General features: G+C 40.2%; 1 protein-coding gene across 1 annotated transcript; it reads right to left on the bottom strand.

The window, feature by feature from the left end:
- Window positions 1-275: 275 nt before the first annotated feature.
- vps16 (VPS16 core subunit of CORVET and HOPS complexes) lies at window positions 276-19,212 on the bottom strand. Its single transcript, XM_057830436.1, has 24 exons — window positions 19,159-19,212; window positions 18,210-18,298; window positions 18,039-18,130; window positions 17,837-17,965; window positions 15,004-15,148; window positions 14,819-14,934; window positions 14,610-14,732; window positions 14,491-14,546; window positions 12,808-12,897; window positions 12,519-12,690; window positions 12,307-12,438; window positions 11,932-12,059; window positions 9,523-9,558; window positions 9,352-9,460; window positions 9,127-9,261; window positions 8,911-9,019; window positions 7,374-7,471; window positions 7,186-7,290; window positions 5,905-5,982; window positions 4,569-4,655; window positions 4,401-4,483; window positions 933-1,029; window positions 753-856; window positions 276-677 (listed from the first exon to the last, which is right to left on the bottom strand). Exons 1-24 carry the CDS (start codon window positions 19,206-19,208, stop codon window positions 536-538), a joined length of 2,505 nt encoding a protein of 834 aa, XP_057686419.1. The 5' UTR covers window positions 19,209-19,212; the 3' UTR covers window positions 276-535.
- Window positions 19,213-22,004: the final 2,792 nt, after the last annotated feature.

The following is a 22,004-nucleotide window of genomic DNA, read 5'->3' as shown; positions in this document are numbered from 1 at the left end:
ATGAAGTATAATGGTGGGGTAAAAAAATATTCAGACTTATCCGCCATCCAGTTCAGTGTATGGGGGAGCTGGAGCCTATTGCAGCTGAATTTGGGCCAAAGGGTAGCTAGATTCTTGGCATGGCAAGCCAGTCTGACTTTCTCCATGTAAATGACAAGTCAGTCTGGTCTTCTGTGGTTTGTGATGGGTTTCAAAATCGATGCTAGAAAAGAGGCTGAATCTGAAAGAACCAATCACGGATGTCGATTGATAATGATAAACACAAGGCCTTTAGTCTATTAAGAAGTACAACAACAATTAAAAACAACTTTGAGATAGATGAGGCCACAGTCAATCAAACATACACACTTTTGTTTACTATTATTTATTATTATTATTATTTACTATGCCACAATATTTACAGAGGACTGGTGCATCAAATACTTTTGGAAAGACAGAAACCCAAATTCCGATGAAGGTGGAACAAATGTGTTCTAGACCAATTGGCTTAGCGAGATGATGCACTTCAGATTCTATTTTTTGTAACTTTGACAGCTCACTTTTTGGCAATTGTCAATTTGGCTCTATTTAACCTGTCAGTCAACAACCGATCCGAGGTAGAGCATCTTGCAAGGACTGCCGATATTTCAGTTTCGTTCCTGCGTTCAATGGCTACGTCTGCAGCCCCCTCGAGGTCGCTGCAAAGAAAAAATTTAGGAATACCGCATGCGGTCGTGGAGTGGGCGTCGGCTGGGGATGTGGTGACAGCTTACCTGACGGCTAGGTGAGCTTTGACCTTCTGCTCAGGCGCTACTCGAGAGATGTACTTCTTGGCTTCAAACTTGTTATTTCTTTTGATGCAGACCTCCACGAAGGCCTGAAGTTGACACAAATTTTTCAAATTAAAAAAATATTAAAAGGGTCATAAGAGCTTCGGGCCTACTTCCACCTACCAGGTAACCTATTGGACTCTTTTTACTCTTTGAGAACTTCTCCAACTCTTCCCATTCCTCCTTCTCTGCCAAAGACTTAAGTTTCAACCACCAATACCTGGAAGGGCAGACTCAATTAAAAATCGTTAAAAGCAAAAAACTTAAAAAAACAGCTAGTCATGCTTTGAAATGCCACTGAATTTCATTAAATGATCATGCTTGTCATTAGAATTACCCCTATGCCAAGTCATATTTCCTTATTGAAATGACAACAAATGCCATGACGCATTTGCTTTCTAAACAAATAACACTATCATCTTGTACAAACCAGAATCCCCCAAAGTTGGGACGCTAAAAATTGTGCATAAAAGCTGAATGCAATGATGTGGACCTTAAGTGACACATTTGAGATATTTTACTCAGAAGATATTGACAGGTGAAAAGTTTAAACTGAGAAAATGTATCATTTTTTCCCATAGTGTTCCAAATCTCAAAAAAGTTGGGACAAAGCCATTTTCACCACTGTGAGTCATCCCCTCTTCTTACAACAGTCTGCAAACGTTTGGGGACCACGGAGAAATGTTTCTTATCTTAAACAGAAATTCTGTTCCATTCTTGTCCAATATAGGTTTCTAACTGTTCAACTGTCTTGGGCCTTCTTTTTCACACTTTCCTCTTTAGGATGCACCAAGTGTTCTCGCTAGGTAAAAAAGATCTGGACTGGTGGCTGGCCATTTCAATACCCTGATCCTTTTGTTACGCGGCCATCATGTTGTAACTAACGCTGCGTATTGTCCGACATTAACAAGTTGAAAACTGCAAGGTCTTCTCTGAAAAAGACAACGTATGTTTTGGAGAATATGTTGTTCTAGAACCTTAACATTCCTTTCTGCATTTACAGTGCATTTTCAAATGTACAAGCTGCCCATGCCACATGCAACCCTATACCATCACAGATGCAGGCTTCTGAACTAACAACTTGGGTTGTCCTCGTCATCTTTTGATGACATGGCATCCCAGTTTTCCATAAAGAATTTGGAATTGTGATTCGTCTGTGACCACAGAACAGTTTTCCACTCTGCCATTATTGACTAATCTGAAGAGATTTGTGCATCTCGCCCTCTAGTGGTTAGCCAGCATTACTTGGGTGTTTGCACACCTATTTTATGGGGGAAGAAAACTTTGAACAGGAGGGCATGAAATTAAAAAAATTAAAAAACCCTAAACCAGGGGTGGCCAACCCTGGTTCTCGAGAGCCATAATCCAGCTTGTTTGCCATGTCCCCCTCCTCCAACACACCTGAATCAAATTATCAGGATTTTTATCAGGCAACTGCAGAGCTTGCTGATGATTTGATTCAGGTGTGTTAAAGGAGGGAGACATGAAAAAAAAGCTGGATTGCGGCTCTCGAGGACCAGGGTTGGCCACACCTGCACTAAACGCTAACTCGAGGCGAGATAATGAGAGAGCATATTAAAGACACCATGATTTTAACAAGATTAGAGCTGAAACGAGTACTCGAGCAACTCGAGTAACTCGAGTTTAAAAACTGATCCGAGTAATTTTATTCACCTCGAGTAATCGTTTATTTTGACAGCTCTAAGCATCACGTTTTGCTCGGCCTACTTTTAATGCGGGACAACGCGCTGTCACGTGCGGAGTGGAAGAAGGGGAGAGAAAAAAAAAACTTACTGCAGCTGACAGCCGCCACAAACGACGCCGACGTTGCCAAATACTAGCCCGCACGATGCTACGTTGGTAACAGCTAGCGTCTGATGCGTCTCATAAAGATCACATGTATGTTGAACTAGATGCGCAATGACAGACTCGGCCGCGTCTGGGCAGCGTTATTAAACAGCCGCCATCTTAAAGCAGTACAGCGCTAAGCGCTAGTAAAGAGCGCTAAGCGCTAATAAATAAGATTAACGTTACTGTCGCTACTAACTCACGTAAAGTTAGCCCCGCGGAGGGCTAGGTTTCAATTAATTATGACCACTGTCGATGCGTGGCTAACGTGTCTTACATACAGGCTTTAACATAACATAGCATTGTGGAGTGATGAGGGTGTAAAATAAAAACTTTATCATGCTGACTATCAATTTTAGCTCAGTAGTCATTGCTGGATAAAACACCAAGTAGCACTGGTCCCTAATGTGCTCCAGTACAGCCTGTATCATACATTTATTTTGAACACTGCAAAAACTCAAAATCCTATCAGGACTTACAGTTTAGACTAACTTAAAACTTAACTAGAACTTAAAAATGGCTTGACACAAAGAGAAATTCAATTGAAACACGTGGGAAAAAATCCTAACTTTTAAGTGATGTGTGTAATCAAGCGTAACGGCATTTTTAGGTAAGATATATATATATATATATATATATATATATATATATATTTTTTTTTTTTTTTTTAAAAATAAGATCTAAAAGTTTTTTGAGTGAAAGCAGTGAATTAGTCTTTTTTTTTTTTAATTCTAGCTACATCTCAGATGCAATTGTTGGCTGTTTTCAACAATATACATCGAAAATAAAGACATTGATTGACTGAAAATGGTTCAAGATTAGATGAAATGTCTTGTTTTCTCATGTATATTCATAATTGCTCTTCACCTAAAAATATATTTGTTTTATCTGATTACTCGATTAATCGATAGAATTTTCAGTCGATTACTCGATTACTAAAATATTCGATAGCTGCAGCCCTAAACAAGATATTATCGCGTACTTGTTTCGATATAACAAACGGTAATATAACAAGGGTCGCAATGCAGAAATGGCAGACATCAATTAGTGGTCGAGTTTTCTTTTTCAAATATTTACCCTATTAAACATTTTTATTCAATTTTTCTTTGTTTGGGTCCATTATTTATCATCTAAAATATCAGGGAAAATGCGACAGTAACAAAAAAATTACAATTAAGCGATAGTTATGAGGTAGATATCCGTTACTTATTGACAGACACCATTTTTTTCATTGTAAAGTAATTTGTTTAAAAGTTTATAATATGCAAGTAAATACATTTTTTAAAGTCGTCATTTTTTAAAAACTAAATATTAGACATCAATGAATAATTCTAAGCTAAAAATGACATTCATTTTAATTACTTAGTTTCTTTTTATGGCTTGGTTAAAACAAATTGCTGCGCTGTGTCTGTAAATGGGGGTCTACAGGGTAAAACGGACAAATCAAAAATAGTTCGGGGGCTTAATGCGCCATGAAACTGCTATAACAGCATATAGACATATTGTTCTATCAAACGCAACAGTTCTTTTGGTTTCAAATACAGCAGTTTATTTTAAAGAGGGGTGCAAGAGCAGAAACTGCTTTTCCAGCAGTCTTTGTTTTCCGCCATATATACAGTGGGAAGAACAAGTGTTTGATACACAGTCAATGGGAAAACCCATTGGCAGTGTATCAAATACTTGTTCTCCCCACTGTATATTATATTATATATATATATATATATATATACACACAGTATATACCTTTTGTCAGGTACTTTGAAGTCTCGATAAAGTTGATCAGTCTGCTTGTAAAGTCCCAACATTAGCAGAGTCTCCATGGTTGCCTGACCAAGAAATGACATCATCACAGGAATTAATCAGTTGATTTCACACAGACACAGCCAATGCTCCTAATTTCTTTTTACGTACCTGTAGTGATGAGCCCAGAAGGCCTGTGCCCTTCTCGTCATCTAGTTTCTTTTGGAAACGGAGAAGACGCATCTCGTCTTCGGTTGCCTGCAAAATTGGTTGTCGTTTGTCATCCCCCAGAAAGAAATGAAGGAATTTAATTTCCATACAGTGGGGCAAATAAGTATTTGGTCAACTACCAATTGTGCAAGTTCTCCTACTTGAAAAGAATAGAGAGGCCTGTAATTGTCAATATGGGTAAACCTCAACCATGAGAGACAGAATGTGGAAAAAAAAACAGAAAATCACATTGTTTGATTTTTAAAGAATTTATTTCCAAATCATGGTGGAAAATAAGTATTTGGTCACTTACAAACAAGCAAGATTTCTGGCTGTCAAAGAGGTCTAACTTCTTCTAACGAGGTCTAACGAGGCTCCACTCGTTACCTGTATTAATGGCACCTGTTTTAACTCCTTATCGGTATAAAAGACACCTGTCCACAATCTCAGTCAGTCACACTCCAAACTCCACTATGGCCAAGACCAAAGAGCTGTCGAAGGACACCAGAGACAAAATTGTAGACCTGCACCAGGCTGGGAAGACTGAATCTGCAATAGGTAAAACGCTTGGTATAAAGAAATCAACTGTGGGAGTAATTATTAGAAAATTGAAGAAATACAAGACCACTGATAATCTCCCTCGATCTGGGGCTCCATGCAAGATCTCACTCCGTGGCGTCAAAATGATAACAAGAAAGGTGAGCAAAAATCCCAGAACCACACGGGGGGGACCTAGTGAATGACCTACAGAGAGCTGGGACCACAGTAACAAAGGCTACTATCAGTAACACAATGCGCCGCAAGGGACTCAAATCCTGCACTGCCAGACGTGTCCCCCTGCTGAAGAAAGTACACGTCCAGGCCCGTCTGCGGTTCGCTAGAGAGCATTTGGATGATCCAGAAGAGGACTGGGAGAATGTGTTATAGTCAGATGAAACCAAAATACAACTTTTTGGTAGAAACACAGGTTCTCGTGTTTGGAGGAAAAAGAATACTGAATTGCATCCGAAGAACACCATACCCACTGTGAAGCATGGGGGTGGAAACATCATGCTTTGGGGCTGTTTTTCTTTTGGTATTGACCAAATACTTATTTTCCACCATGATTTGCAAATAAATTCTTTAAAAATCAAAATGTGATTTTTTTATTTTTTCACATTCTGTCTCTCATGGTTGAGGTTTACCCATGTTGACAATTACGGGCCTCTGTAATATTTTGAAGTGGGAGAACCTGCACAATTAGTGGTTGACTAAATACTTATTTGCCCCACTGTATATTCAGTCAACTTGTTCTTACTTTTGCAGCAAACTCATTTTTGGCTTTGTTGTATTCATCGACAGCACTCTGCAGGTAAGACAGGCGGCTGTCCAACCTCTGGAAACACAAATTCAAACACTTTCACTCATGTCGGTTTCTCAGTGTTGTCTGATAGACCTTTTTCAGGAAGTCACATGCACTACCGGATGGCAAAGTTCAACCATTCATATTAAAAACCAACCCTTTTTATGTTCTTTGACCAACAAAGCATATTGATGAATAACTGAGGTTTGTTTCTCAGTCTGTCCCTTTAGAAGTAGCTTTTTATTTCATCCACATCCACTTAATGTATACTCCTTAGCCACAGATTCAATCGGACAAATAGGCTACGTTCATACTACAGGTCTTAATGCACGAATCCGATTTTTTCGTGTTTTTCCGACTCGAGTGAGGCATTAAATTGACGGTCTGAACGTGACAAATCGCATAGAACGGGACCATTTCAAATCCGATCTTGGTCACTTTCGTATGTGGTCTAAATCCGATCTGGGCCACATTTTTCCTGACTGTCGCGGCGGTCTGTACTGTCCAGTCCCGCAAATCGGATTTCATGCAGCAATTACGTCATCAAATAGCGAGAGAGTCGTTACCGTAGCGATGCACCTGTGCGTTATTAGCGCCTAGCTTGCAGTGAAGACGGCTTTTGGGGAACGGCTGGGCTTCACAACAGTCATAAAAAATAAAAATGGGTTGAGGATAAGCCTGAGAATGCTCAGTTTTCTCTGTTACAAGTGAGCAATATTTCAACATTGCTTACACGGCCGAGAGAGAGTCGGGGCAAACTGCCCATATGTGTGTGACGTGCACGGACAGTGCGTGCATGCTATCGATCCATATAAACTTTGAATATAAGCCTAAACGGGGATTATTTATGTCTGTTATTTGTGTCCTCCTTTTGAAAAGCAAAACATGACATCCCTGGAATGACGGATGACGTGTGTCATTTGTTTTGATGCTTCTGCACATGCGGGTCTTCTTGCTTAGCGCGTGTCGGACTGCGAATTAGTGCGCATGCGTAATACATGAACGGCCTCAATGGATAAAAGCAGTCTGAACGGGCACGCCAAAAAAACAGATATGACAAAAAAATCGGATTCGTGCATTAAGACCCGTAGTATGAACGTAGCTATATTGATGCTGTTTGCGGAGGAAACGAAAGCAAAATTTTAATCTTTTGAGAAAAATCATGTTTTTCAAGGTCAGGTCATTGGGTAGCCAATAATGTGGAATATCATATCGAAATGGAATATCAGATCAAACCTTCTCTCTGTAGCTGGCAGCGACATAATAGTTGGCCAGCTCCTGATGGTCATCGTCCTGGTTATAAAGATCTCTCAGCGTTTCTTGTTCCTGCAGTTTACAAAACTGACACACGAGATTCACAAGTTAAATGCTATGCGAGTCACACGGCTCAGGAGAAAAATCCACACTATGATGACGATGAGTACTTGTCTGTAGAGACTTAAAGCGACAGGCTGGTTCCTTAGAGTCATGAAGAAATCTCCTCTGTTCATTTCGTTCTTCAGGTGAGTCACAACCATGTAAACTGAGAGACATAGATAAGAACACATAGATACACGCTTTCAGACATTTATCTAGTCATGTGAGATCAATTGTTAATTCACTGGGAGAGAAATCAACTTTAAAAGTAAATTTCACTGTAAATATTTTATAATTGCCTGTATGAATAGTGGAAAATGTAAATATACCAAACTTCATAACTTTACCTTTAAAAAAAAAAAAAAAAGAAAAGAAAAACGAAAAAAAAGTGCTTCATAAAAATACATCACTATACCGTAATTTGTGGCTATTTTGTGGCAGAGGACCAGACTAAAGGAACCAATTTAAGGTAGAGGCTATTATCGCAAATTTTGACTTTTTGTGAAAGGCCTTGGCTTCAAAATAGTGGGGTGTTCACTGTTGTACTTTTCTATATATACACAATACAAACAGCTGAAAAAGCAATCATTAAATTAGTGGATGATGAACTGCAGGTGTTAATGTATCACTATATCCTTGTTCAGTAAGACATTTACTTTATCAACATTTTTCTTCTTAATTACAGCATTTTATCACACGATGAGTATTAGATACTGGTGCACGGTAAATATTGGTCCGATAATAGAATTATGACATCATCCCGATAAATCCAATTACATTTATAATAGGACCGATAATATGTACTGTTCTGGCTTTACAGTTTACACACTCGTATGGGAAATCAGTTGACCATCTGCGGGGGATTGCTCCCACCTGCTGGTCAGAATAATTCAATGCATCTATTTTTTTGTTAGAGTAGTTTGGTTCAATCACTTACACATTGCGGTGTCTAGCGGTAGCATTGACAGTCGTGAATGCTTTCTGTTACGTTTCCGCCTCGGAAATATATGTAAGTATTTTATGTTTACTATTACTTATGGGTGTGCAATAAATGTTTACTTATGTGGTGAAGAGTCATATGTACAGAACTTCATAAGTTGTGTTATAGAAGCCAGCCAATGCTTTAGCTCAAGCTAGTGTGCTACGCTATACATATAATAGTTGTGAATATAAGTGTATTGTGCAGTTTGTTATATTTTGAGTATTGAATATGTGTATTTTTCTGTTGTACTTTCACAATATTAGGACGAGTGTCTTCCCATAAAAGAAAGAAAAGACCAAGCCTTGTGGTTTATGGACGTGCATTCATTCTTAGCTGGTTGTCAGGCAGTGCAGAAGTGAAACACACTGTTTTGTTTATGTCATTATGAAAAATCTGATGAGATCAAAGGCAAATCTATGTGGAATCCACCACTAGTTTTTTTTTTTTTTTTTTTTTTTTTTTTTTTTTTTTTTTTTTAAACCTCCAGGTGTTCAAAAACTCAGGTTATACATTTAAAAAATTATATATTTATTATCGGTTATCGATATCGGCTTTGAGGAGCAGGAAGTTATCGATATCGGTTTCAAAATATGGATATCGTGCACCCCTAGTATTAGACATACCCAAGTCAGTGTCTCCACTCTCTACAGCTTTACTGAGAGCTAGCTGACTCCTCTTCATCTTCAATAGAAGAGGAACTTGCTCACCAGACCGAGCCTCTGAGTCCAACAGCTGGGGGACATACAGATGTCAGATTAGCTTCTGCACTGTATTGTATTAATTCCAGCTATTGTCACTGAAAGCTAACTAAAGAAAACCGTCTGAAGGAAAGTCTGTACCTTGATGGCGAGCTCTGCACGTCCACATTCATAAGCTTTAGCAGCAATATGTGAGTATGACACACCCAGTGAGTCTCCCACCTTCAGACACACCGCTCTGGCTATGGCTTCATCTGAAAGCTCCTTCTGCTGGACCTGGCCACACCCAGATACACATAAAAGACAGTTAATTTGGTCAGTGGGGGAACTGTATGATGGGATGAGGTGAAGAGTCATTTCACTTACTTTACATGATGCCCAGTGCTTGAGAACCCTGCTAACTCCCTGATAATCAGGAATCTTCAGGTAACGGCAGACCTCGATAGCTAATTGATACAATTGACGGTATACCAACCTACACACACACGCAATTGTAGTGATGTTGACAAGAATTGTGGTTCAAAGCTAATGACCTACCTGTCAATTAGCACCTGCAGGGTCATCTGTTTGAATCTGTGATCAAATGTCAAGGAGGTAAAAAAATTTCTGTTTCTTAAATACGCAATATTTGTGTTCCTAATTAAAAATAAAAAGACAAATGACTTTTTCGTCATTTAAAAAACAACAACCTCAAAGTCCTGGCCTCCACATTAATGGCCATCACATTTTGGGTCTTGTAGGCCACAATATTAACATCTGGTACACAATTGTGGCCTACATGACCCAAATGTGATGTTCACATTTGTACACGCCAGGTCTCAATTATAGTAATACATAAGTATACATTTTTTTTTTTAAAATTACTAATCATAATGTAACGATTTTTTAATGTTATGTTTACACATATTTTTTAAATAAATAAATACATTTATCAATGATTGAAATCCTAATAACTGAAATTGAATAAATACAGAAATTCACTCTGGTGGTATGGACCCTAATCACACTCCAGTGCTAATTTATTTATCTATATATGAATGCTCCTCTTTCAGTGCCATTGACGCTGTTAGGTGTTCAATCCATTTTAACTGGGAGGGGCGAGTTCATTCAATCAAAAATCTCGGTTCGGTACGTACCTCGGTTTTGAGGTCACGGTTCGGTTAATTTTCAGTACACTAAGAAAACAAAATGCAAAATATAAATGTGCTAGTTTATTACACACCTTTGTGCTTTCAACAATAGGAACATTAGCCTATACAAAGCTAGAATTCTGCTCAAAAAGTAGCGGGTATTTAAAGATATTTAAAGATAATAATCCAACAACAAATTGCCTTTCAGACCCCGCGTATTGGTCAGCTTTCTTTCCGAAAGAAAGAGGAAAAAAGAAGTCCTGTGCTGAAGAGAAAAGCAATCCCAATGACAAAGATTTTAACATGTATTTTAAAAATGAAATGCCCCAATTAAACTTTTTTTTCTCTTATGAACGGTTTTCAAAAGCTTTATTGGTGGATTTTCTCAAGTTAAAGCGCCACACAGAAATTAATAAATTTAATTGTGTAAGCAGGATCTGTGTTGCCTGGTACACCAGGCTATTGAGTCTGGCCACCATTCCCACGGATACAATTTCCATGGCGGAGCAAGCCACAGCAAACAGACAGCAGAATGGACCAATCAGCGACGGGCAGACGTGACGTTATTAACTGACGACGGAAGCACGAGGGACTTGCGCGCCGAAGCAAACATACGAAGAGATCGGAGTTTATTCAACATGGCTAGCGCGAGACAGACTATTGTCAATGACTCTTGTCGATGTGTTTTTGGTCATTTAAAACAGAATTTACCGCGGATTGGAACATGTTCTCGGTTATCCCGTTGACCATCTGTGTTGTGGAGATGACTTTCGACGCGCAAGAGTGACGTTGCTTGTGAAGAACACGTCACATAAATAAACGAATCTGATTTGTCGATTGATTTTGTACCTGCTCGAAAAGGCCGTTAATGGGATGGTTCCCAGACTATTTCTCTCAGTGTTTGAAAAATACAGGGAGAATAGTTTGGCAGAGCCAGGCAAGGATCTGTGTATTATTCCTATTATTTAATTACAGGTGTTTTAGCTCATTTCAATTTATTTTATTGAAATGGGCTATTATTTATTTGATTATGTCTTTATATTTTACAAACGTGATGTAGTATTTATTTATATTGTATATTTTATGTTGTATAACTTTAGTTCCTATGTGAATATTAGTTCCTACTTGTTTTGTTGTGGTAGGAAGGTTTTGTATTGAACACGGGGTCGTGTTGGTTATTATTATAGGAGAGAAGACAGCAGTAAATCAACAAAGACAAGTTAACTGTGCTCCGATCTACCACTCAAGAGATCTGATGGACTCAAAAAGTGGGTTACGGTTGCATATTAGTTTGAAAATCAACCGGATCCACCGTATTTTTACACGAGTGACTTCGATCCTAGCTACCGGTAGTAGTATTGACGCAGGAGGGCAGCGTCTCGCGTCAAATAATAAACTCTGCCGTTCTTTTCACGTGTGTTGCGTTGAGCCGCTTGTGGGACTGGGGTGCTACGTTTCACTGCGTTCTCGCGGTTGCCACCTTGTCGCGCCGTTGACGTTTCTGGGTTATACTGTCCTACCGTGTTGGTCCTCATTATAGTAGAGAAGACGGAGTAAATATAATCTACACAAAGAAACTGTAACCCGATCGACTCACAGCCTTGAAAAGTAAGTGTTATATTACGTCAGAAACTCGTTCGGTATGTGTCCGTCCCGAACCGAGCACCACGTAACGAAACGGTTCAATACTATTCCATGTACCGTTACACCCTCAATAAATAAGGCCTGTCAATTGGGGGAGGGAAGCTTTCTCATAGGGTGCTATTAAACCTGGGGCCACCACTTTGAGTGTTCATGAGACTGAGTATTAGGATACTGTGTGTGTGTGAGAGGCAGGCCCACACTGCACTCTCTGACAGCGTTCAAGACGCGAAGCTCTCGACAGGTGCTTACAAAGTTCTCTGGACTGAAGTCTGTCAGGAAGCATTTTCCAAAGGATGCCGCCTGGTGAATTAGTAATGAAATAAAAACAAACACTTTTAACACACGTTAAAACTAGACATTTAAACTTATTAAACAGCAATACACTCATTTACAGGTGGAAAGTGATTGATTACTGCTACACATTCACAGTCATTTACCTATTTTTTTCTTTCATTCTGCTTTTATCAAGTTTACTTGGGCTTTTGCCACGTGCTCGTTTATGTGACCTCATAGTGAAAAAAAATCTCCAAATGAAGCGAGTTCTCACCCGGAGCAGGGACTTCTGGGTGGTGGAGTCATATTCATGTCCTGCTGCCTCCACGCACTGTCTAACCGCCTCTCCAAGCATGCCTTGCTCCTTGATTTCCCGCAGGTACTCATCAGCCTTTTGACTGGACTTCTAAACTCACACATGCAGATAACCACTTTTTTTTTTTTTTCAAAAACTAGCAGCCGGTAAGAGAAAGAAGAGATGCTAACCTCATACTCGCGGTGGGCCTCCAGCAGCAGCGCTCCCGGTGCCATTGAAGCAATTTTAAAGATGTCCTGACAGACAAGAGGAACCTCCTGCAGCAGCTCTTGATTGTGGCCACTGATAATCCGAACACCATCAATCTCACCGACACAAACGCATTGAGTTTCCAAAGGGAATCTAGAGCAGGGTCAAGGATTAAAGTCCTTGAGAAAAAGTATGTTCTGAAGAAAATGGATTAAGATTAACGGGACAGCGTTTCAATTTATACTGCTCAATCTGAGCAATTAAGGATACTGGATGATGTCGTTACACACTCCGGCCACTAGGAGAAGGTGGTCCCATAACAAAACCACAGATGGCTGCTGTGATTTTGGTCTTCTACACCTAGAAATATAGACAGACGTCCACACAAAGCATAAGAATAACAATCCTTTACGTTCATTCATCTTCCATACCGCCTACATCAGAAGAGTAGGGGGTGCTGGATTGGATAGATTGAACCCTTGAGCTCAGAACTGTGAGGCAGACGTGCTAACCAATCTTCCACCTTGCCGCCTAACTGAAATCATTGGCAAAATTAGTTTATGGCATGGTGGTTTAAGTTTTTTATTTTTTTTATTTTTATTTTTTACATTTACCACAGTACATTTTTAGGTACTTTTTTTTTTTTGGTACAATTTTTATTCAACTTATGTGCAATTCATCAATTAAGTAGTTTTAATGTTAAAACAATACAAAAAATTATAGTGCCATTAAATATAAAATATTTTTTAGGGGAATAAAGTTTCATTACGATATAAAAAAAAAACTTACCGTAATTTCTTCAAGTTTAAAAGTACAGTGGTACCTCAACATACGATGGCTTCGGCACACGATCTTTTCGATATCCAACGTAAAATTTGACTCGCCATTTGTTTCTACATCTGATGACATGCTCGAAATACGACGACATGTCAGCATTAAAGACAAACGCACATCGGATTTTCTTGTGAGAGAAAACACAGGTTTCAAAAGGTTGGTACAGGTGGTGAAACAAGGAAAAAGGTGACGCTTACCATTGAAATGATGATGGAAATTATAGAAAAATATGAGCGTGGGGTGCGCATCCGTGAACTGGCTCAACAATACATCTCCACGGTCCTCCTCCGACCACCGTTCGCCAGTGTTTTTAAGTTAAGGTTACAATTATTATTGTGGTAACATCTCCAAAAAAAATCGCCAGCTTCGTCAGGTTTTTCCCATTTAATTCACGACCTATCCGACACAAAATGCCAACTGTCCGCCGCAGTGACTGTGTTCTCAAGAAAATATTGAAAGTGAAAGTAAGCTCTCAACCTTACCGCTCCTTCTCTTTCTCTGTCACGTCAGCCGCGCGGTGCGTTCTGGTACAGCAAAAATCATCCGCCATATTACAACCCGATTCGTTACATTATTACAGGAATTATTACTATTATATTACTCTTCCGATTTTTATCTATAATTTATTTGTTACGCTATGTGTACCTGCCATTTGACATAGTACCAGCAGTGGAGGTTAATGGGCTATGGAACAAATTGATGGAATTATAATGTATTCTTATGGGAAAATCCTGCTTGACATACGGCCATTTTGACTTACAAACAAGGTCCTGGAACGAATTACCTTCGTATGTAGAGGTATCACTGTAAATCTCAAATGCAATACAGATCGAGACCACATACTTTGAAATATTTCCCGATTAGATCTTTTTTTCATGTACCAATTTGATGAATATAGTTGCGAACAGATAACAACCCTGCATTCTCAATATCAAGAAATTGGAACTTTACACAATATTATTTCAATGCAGACATTTGGTAAGGATGAGCGGTATAGAGAAGCAATGTGGAATTTGTCTAATTTTCCTTTATCAAGTTTTGATTTGTTTTCATTAAAGTGATTTTGTCGAGCCAATCCAGATGTTGTTACATCATAAAACCGGTAAAGAGCAGACATACCAGACCATCTGTTTGGGTGGTATTCTCACTTTGGTGTCTACCTCACTCAGCTTGCTCTGGAAAGAAATTCACACATCAAAATAGTTGTTCAAACATAATAAGTCAACGATGTGGTTCACCTGAAGCTGGGATAAACCTGTCCACAGATGTCCAGTGTCAGTAAAGAGTGCAAGATACTTGTAACTGAATGACGCAGACATTTGGATGATGTTGCCCGACTGAGGACTGAGTCCTGGAGCACACTGATGATATGGACAGAACACCACATGCATGTGACTTTCTGTTCATCTGTATATATGTCCACGAGCATGTAGTCCGTCTGTCTCACCACAGAAGTGCAGGAAGTATTGTCCAGGACATAAAGTTCGGTTCCGGTAGCCAGCAAGACTTTGGTTTGGCGGTCTTGCGTGAGCACAACCCAACAGGACGGCGCCGCCTGCAGGCCTGATGTACGAGACAGATGATGTGAGAAAATGATCTGAGAGAATTGTGGCCACAAGGGCCAGGTGTTACCTGGGACAACAGGTAACCTTCTCAGCTTCAAATCGGTGATGTTGGTAGCCAATGTGAACCGAAAAGAGCCTGTCAATATGGCGACCCCAGTACCATATGGAGAATGGAACACCTTTGCTTCCGAGACCTGAGACTGCACCACTTCCTAAAACAAGTCACAGTTCGGTAAGATTTTCGATACAAGGGACACAATTTTCAATTCGATTTAATACATTTAATGCTCTGAAACAAAAAATACAAGTGTTTTTTTTTGTTTTTTTTAATTTTGCTAACATGCAAAAATAATGTCATCATATAAACATGCATTATAGTGCATAATATTTATGCGCTTAATTCTTACTGATCTGAAGAAATTTTGTATAAAAGTGCTGAGAATAATATTTACTGTTTGTAAGTGAGGCGGGGCACACTGTTGATTTGTTTTACTCTCTTAGCAGGTATGTTTACCACATGAGAAAAACATCCTATTTGTGGTCCAAGTCCATCTGTGTTATGTACTGAATTAACAATATTTCAGGTATGAAAATGGGTCAGGGGTTAAAAAGGTGAGAAAGGTGTGGAGGAAATATGTTCCAGCAGGGCTGTCCCAAACGACTAATTTTCTCCCAATTAGTCAGTTTTTACATTTAGTCGACCAATTAATTTTTTTTTTCTTTTACTATTTTAGCAATGAAATTTTTGTTGACGCTTATTTATTCACAAAAACAAGTACAAATAAACATGTAAATAACAATAAATAATCACACATGAACACTGAGGTCAAATGCTGATAGTAGGCCTGAACGATATTGGAAAAAACTATAATTGCGATTCTTGGGGAGTTTGCGATATTATATTGCGATATTAAAACGAGAAAATTTTCACCAAATAACTTGAATAGCTCCGTTCAGGATAGCTGCACTGTTGAGAAGGAAAAGAGTTTGGTCGCGCTGCCTAGCAGGAGGGAGAGTGAGACACTGTGGAGCTGTATGAGGATGAAGCAGAAAAACATGAATGTATGTTGTTTCAGAGGTTGCGCTAGACTTTTTCGTTGTCCGTCATTTTGACTGACAGGGTCATAAAAATCCGGTCATAATCTATTTTTACCCGTCACTTAAATTTTTTAAATGATAATAATGACATATTCAATAGTATTTAGTTTTCATTCATTTTTAATTAATATTCTGTCCGAACAAGCTGAACAGAGAATCCACACCGTGCCATCACACATCAAGCAGATGAATATGTAACTTTTTCTCCGCGGTGACAAAAACAGCTCCTGGTGCGCATGGACTTGAATTGCGTGCCCGCTTGTGCATAATCAAATGTCTCAAGTGGGATTGCTGCAGAGGCTATTGTCATGAGGTTTTGGACTTTTGCCTTGGACAGACGACTTCTCATGGCCGTTTTGATGTTGTTCTGGAGGCTGAAACCGCGCTCTGCGGCCACACTAGAGACTGGGATTACAAGCGCCACTTCAGCCGAAGTTTTGAAATCAGGGAACATTTCTCCAAGTGACCTGATCAAAAGTCGACAAGACTCTCTGAACGAGGGGTTTCCTGAACCCGCAAGCACCCGCTTCAGCGGAAGGAAATCCCGCAGCATGCGCTCCTTCTGCACTAGTGGTTCAGCTGCACCGGTAGTGGTCACAGACGCGCTCCGAAGCCTCCTGTCCATAACTCTTCAATGCGCTGTCAGCACCCGGATAGCGAGATGCATCAAGAGAGACAATAGCTAATTAATATGCTCACTCGACACCCCGTGGTCTGGGGTGTGAACTGCAACCTGTCAAAATGACGGACTTCAGTTTTTTCCGTCACCGTTTAAAAAAAAAAAAGGTCAACGACGGAAAATATTCGGTTAACGCGACCCCTGTGTTGTTTTTAAATTCCAAAGCTCTGAAAAATGGCGCCATCGGCCCTAATTTTTATAACTCAGTTTAATCCAGGATCTGCACACTTGCTGCGTTCATGAAGTAAAACAAAAGTTTAAATGTTGAAAAAAAGAAAAAAAATTGCATGCAAATGCATTCCGATGGCGATGTTCAAACGATATCTTGTGTAGGCTTGGCTAATGGCATTTACTAGTGCGAAAGAAAGGAATGTAAACAAAGTCAGAACACTGACTTCGCCTTTCCAACATTATTCAAACCAATTCTTATAAAAAAAAAAAAAATGTCTAGCATTATTATTATAGTACACTACTATACTGTATATAATAGTATTATAATAATTATAATATTAATTGCCAATCATATTTTTTAAAAGGGTGTCATTTTAAAGTTATTCTTAGTGTAAAATCTGAATTCTGCAGTATTATAGTATTAACATATTATAGTATTAATTCTGTTCTGAAGTATGTGGGATTAACTCCAGAAATCGTTATTTATATGACAACGTGCTTTTATTTTGAAATGTTCACCGGAAGTACGCTCGCTAAACCGCTAACAACGTTACACTCCGCAAAAAGCACTTTTCGTCATTGCTTGTGGTGTCACTAATAGATTTTATTTTTCATTTTTTCGTTTGCGAATGCTGTTAACCAGCGATTGTTCATGTTTGAAGTTTCACCTTTTAACCGTAAGTTTGTGTTTTGGAGGAGGGGGGCTGCTAGTGGCAGAGTTTGTTGTTCAAGGCAAAGCTGCGCCGGACATTTTAGCGAGAGAGACGACAAAAATAAATTTGGAAAATACATTTTGGGAGCTTTTCATTTGAATCGAATGTTTTTGCGTATTGAATCTAAGAGGGCGTATCGAACGGTTCAATATAAAACCGAGCATTGTTGCATCCTTACTGTTTATGTGTAGTTGATGGTTTACATTGATTTATTACTGGACAGCCTTCCACAATCTTACCTGTCCCATGCTAAAATGCCTTTTGAAGGATCCAAACAGGTCGTAAATTAGAACTGAACCATCTTCTTGAATACACAACAACTCATCTGAGACCGTCCAACCAAGATGAACCACAGGCCCGCTTTTCCACTAACACACATACAACAAATCAGCAATAGAAAAAGGTTAGTTAGTGGGTGAGGTGCAGTGCTCTGATGCTTACAGGGAAACTGGCAATGGCAACTCCAGAAGCAGAGTAAATCTCCAACTGTGGACGACAGCTTGGAGAACGTCTCAAAGGTTCTCTAAGGAGGGCTGCAAGAAAAAAAATTTTTTTTTTTTTTTTTTTAAATAGACAGGGTATAAAGTTCACATAGGGTGGGCTCGAGTCTACCTATAGGTCCGCCGTAAGGTGCTGCTGCCACCAAGCAGTCTTTCAGTCCATCTCTCAGGTTCCAGCTCATCTCGTACAATTCTGTTTTACTGCCAAAACACAACACAACTGTTTCTGGGAGGGCTGGCAGTGAATCAAAAATATTTCAGTGCCATTGATTGCCAGTACAATTTCAAATGGATTTAAAAAAAAAAAAAAAAGTTAAAAAAAGGTTTTATTATAAAACTGTTAACCCATTGGATGCCATTGACATCCAATACATTTTGACTGGGAGGTGCGTATGAATGTTTGTTCCAGTTGGTGTTGTTTTTGTTCTAGCGCCTTCGATGGCACTAACCCATGAGCATTCCCTGCCAGTCAATAGCATGCAACGAGTTAAATGCTATGATTAAACAAACAAACAAAAATCTACTTTAGCGTTAGTGCAGGCTGTAACCTATGTGTATTTCATGAATTTAGTTTTTATTAACATTGTATGAATTTATTTACGATTATAAAAATATATAATGCATGATCATAAAACCTACTAAGATAATAATAATATTAAGTACTAATATTATTGAATATTAATTGTATTAAAGTTTATATTAATGGCCATGACTTCCCCTAAAAAGATTGAAAGGTCTTAAGTGTGAAAAATAAATAAAAAATAAAGTCTTTTTAAATGAGCAAAAATAGCCACTTGCTCTAGAAAGGGTTAATAAATATATATTCATTACATTATTATTTCTGTGGAAAAAGACGCATGGTTTTTTTTAGAGTTACTGCCGAATAAACATCAAATCCTCCAAATAACGACGACGAAGATGAGACAATTATTACGGGAAAATCAGGGAAAAAGTCCGACACTACAACGTTACTAAAACAAATTGTTACGAGAGTAAGCAGTTGATTGTTTACTGCTGCATCTTGTTCCTGACATTTGCCGCCCCATGATGCTGAAACTTACCGGTAAAACGCTTCTCCCATCGGGTTCCAGTTGGCAGTTATTAGAGCCATGCTGTATATTACAATAGGTGAGACCCAAATGTAGCAGGTTTGCAATTTTGCAATAATTGATGCGTAGTAGTAGCCTTATGTCAGTCAGCTGACCACTTCCGCAAAGCCATACTTCTTCTTTAGTGTTTAACGGAAACTTGCAGTTTCACTGTATTCAAAATATCGCCTCCTGCTGGACATCACATCAATAATGTCTGACTGCGACTCACAGTATGGTAGAGGCAAAGGTAGGTTACGCGACTCAAAAGAATTAACCCTTTCCTTTAATGCAACAATTATGATCTTTTTTTCTGATATGTCTTTATTAAATTTGTATGGCCAATTGCGACCTACGGAACAAAATTTTTAAGGCCGTCATTTGTCAACCAATTGTAGTATTAGTGTATTAGTGCAATAACTAAATTTATAATTATTTTTTTAATAAAATGAATTAATTTAAGGATCCATTTGGGGGAGAAAAATCAATTATTTAACTAGTAATAGGAGAAAAAAAAAGCCATTAGTAATTAAAAAAAATGAAAACATTTCTAAAAAGATTTTTTTGTTTTGAAATTGGACCTCAATCATTTAAAACAAATTGTACAACACTGAAAAAGTACACGAATAAAGATATAAATTCAAATAGGTGTGGCCCTTGTGTATTATGCTTTGGGAATTTTATTGTGTTCCATCCATCCATCCATTATCTTCTGCTTGCTCCGGGGTCGGGTCGCGGGGGCAGCAGCTTTAACAGCGAAGCCCAGACTTCCCTCTCCCCAGCCACTTCAACCAGCTCCTCCGGCGGGATCCCAAGGCGTTCCCAGGCCAGCCGAGAGACATAGTCTCTCCAGCGTGTCCTGTGTCGTCCCCGGGGCCTCCCGCCAGTGTGACATGCCCCGAACACCTCTCCGGAGAGGCGTCCAGGAGGCATCCGAACCAGATGCCCAAGCCACCTCAGCTGGCTCCTCTCAACGCGGAGGAGTAGCGGCTCAACGCCGAGTCCCTCCCGGATGACCGAGCTTCTCACCCTATCTCTAAGGGAGAGCCCGGACACCCTGCAAAGGAAACTCATCTCGGCCGCTTGTATCCGGGATCTTGTTCTTTCGGTCACGACCCACAGCTTGTGACCATAGGTGAGAGTAGGAACGTAGATCGACTGGTAAATCGAGAGCTTTGCCTTTGGGCTCAGCTCCTTCTTCACCACTACGGACCGGTGCAGCGTCCGCATTACTGCAGACGCTGCACCGATCCGCCTGTCGATCTCTTGCTCCCTCCGACCCTCACTCGTGAACAAGACCCCAAGATACTTGAACTCCTCCACTTGGGGCAGGATCTCATCCCCGACCCGGAGAGGGCACTCAACCCTTTTCCGACTGAGGACCATGGTCTCGGATTTGGAGGTGCTGATCTTCATCCCAAACGCTTCACACTTGGCCGCGAACCGTTCCAGTGAGAGTTGGAGGTCACGGCTTGATGAAGCCAACAGCACCACATCATCTGCAAAAAGCAGAGATTCAATGCTGAGGTCACCAAACCGGACCCCCTCAACGCTTCGGCTGCGCCAAGAAATTCTGTCCATAAAAGTTATGAACAGAATCGGTGACAAAGGGCAGCCTTGGCGGAGTCCAACCCTCACTGGGAACGAATTCGACTTACTGCCGGCAATGCGAACCAAACTCTGACACCGGTCGTACAAGGACCGAACAGCCCGTACCAAGGGGCTCGGTACCCTGTACTCCCAGAGCACCCCCCACAGGACTCCCCGAGGTACATGGTTGAACACCTTCTCCAGATCCACAAAACACATGTAGACTGGTTGGGCGAACTCCCATGCACCCTAGAGGACCCTGCATAGGGTGTAGAGCTGGTCCACTGTTCCACGGCCGGGACGAAAACCACACTGCTCTTCCTGAATCCGAGATTCGACTTCCCAACGGACCCTCCTCTCCAGCACCCCTGAATAGACTTTACCGGGGAGGCTGAGGAGTGTGATCCCTCTATAATTGGAACACACCCTCCGGTCCCACTTCTTAAAAAGGGGAACCAACACCCCGGTCTGCCAATCCAGAGGCACTGTCCCCGATGTCCACGCGATGTTGTAGAGGCGTGTCAGCCATGACAGCCCAACAACATCCAGAGCCTTTAGGAACTTCGGGCGGATCTCATCTACCCCCGGGGCCTTGCCACCGAGGAGCTTTCCAACCGCCTCAGTGACTTCAACCCGAGAGATCGAAGAGCCCACCTCGGAGTCCCCAGACTCCACTTCCTCAAAGGAAGGCGTGTCGGTGGAATTGAGGAGGGCTTCGAAGTATTCTCCCCACCGACTCACGACGTCCCGAGTCGAGGTCAGCAGTGCACCATCTTCACTATACACAGTGTTAATGGTGCACTGCTTTCCTCTCCTCAGACGGCAGATGGTGGACCAAGTTACTTTGTTAATTACCAAGTTGTTCTCAAGTTATTTCAGCCAAAGGGGTTAACATGGTTGGCCAAATACAAGAGACCATATTAATGGTGTACCTTTGATTGTTGAGATGAATTACCGCTAATCAAATTCCATAATGGTTAGGATCTGTTTTTCTTGAATATGTTACATATTAAATTGCAATATTAAAAATGTTGGTGCTGTCGAGCCCGTACAGTACATTAAATAGTGATTTTAAATTGTTGGTGCTACCGTTGCCTTGCAGTACTTTTTGTGATATTTCTGTTTGCTGATGAGCCCAATGTCTAATGCCTTGGGTGAGTAAAGATTGGCTGTTAGTCAACAACTTTGTCTCCATCAGATCAAATAATGGCAAGTGTTTTAGCGTTGGA

The sequence above is a fragment of the Corythoichthys intestinalis genome, chromosome 2 (genome assembly GCF_030265065.1).
Source record: "Corythoichthys intestinalis isolate RoL2023-P3 chromosome 2, ASM3026506v1, whole genome shotgun sequence".
Lineage (NCBI taxonomy): Eukaryota > Metazoa > Chordata > Actinopteri > Syngnathiformes > Syngnathidae > Corythoichthys > Corythoichthys intestinalis.
Note: the sequence above shows the minus strand (reverse complement) of the source record. Positions and strands in the feature narration are given on the sequence as shown.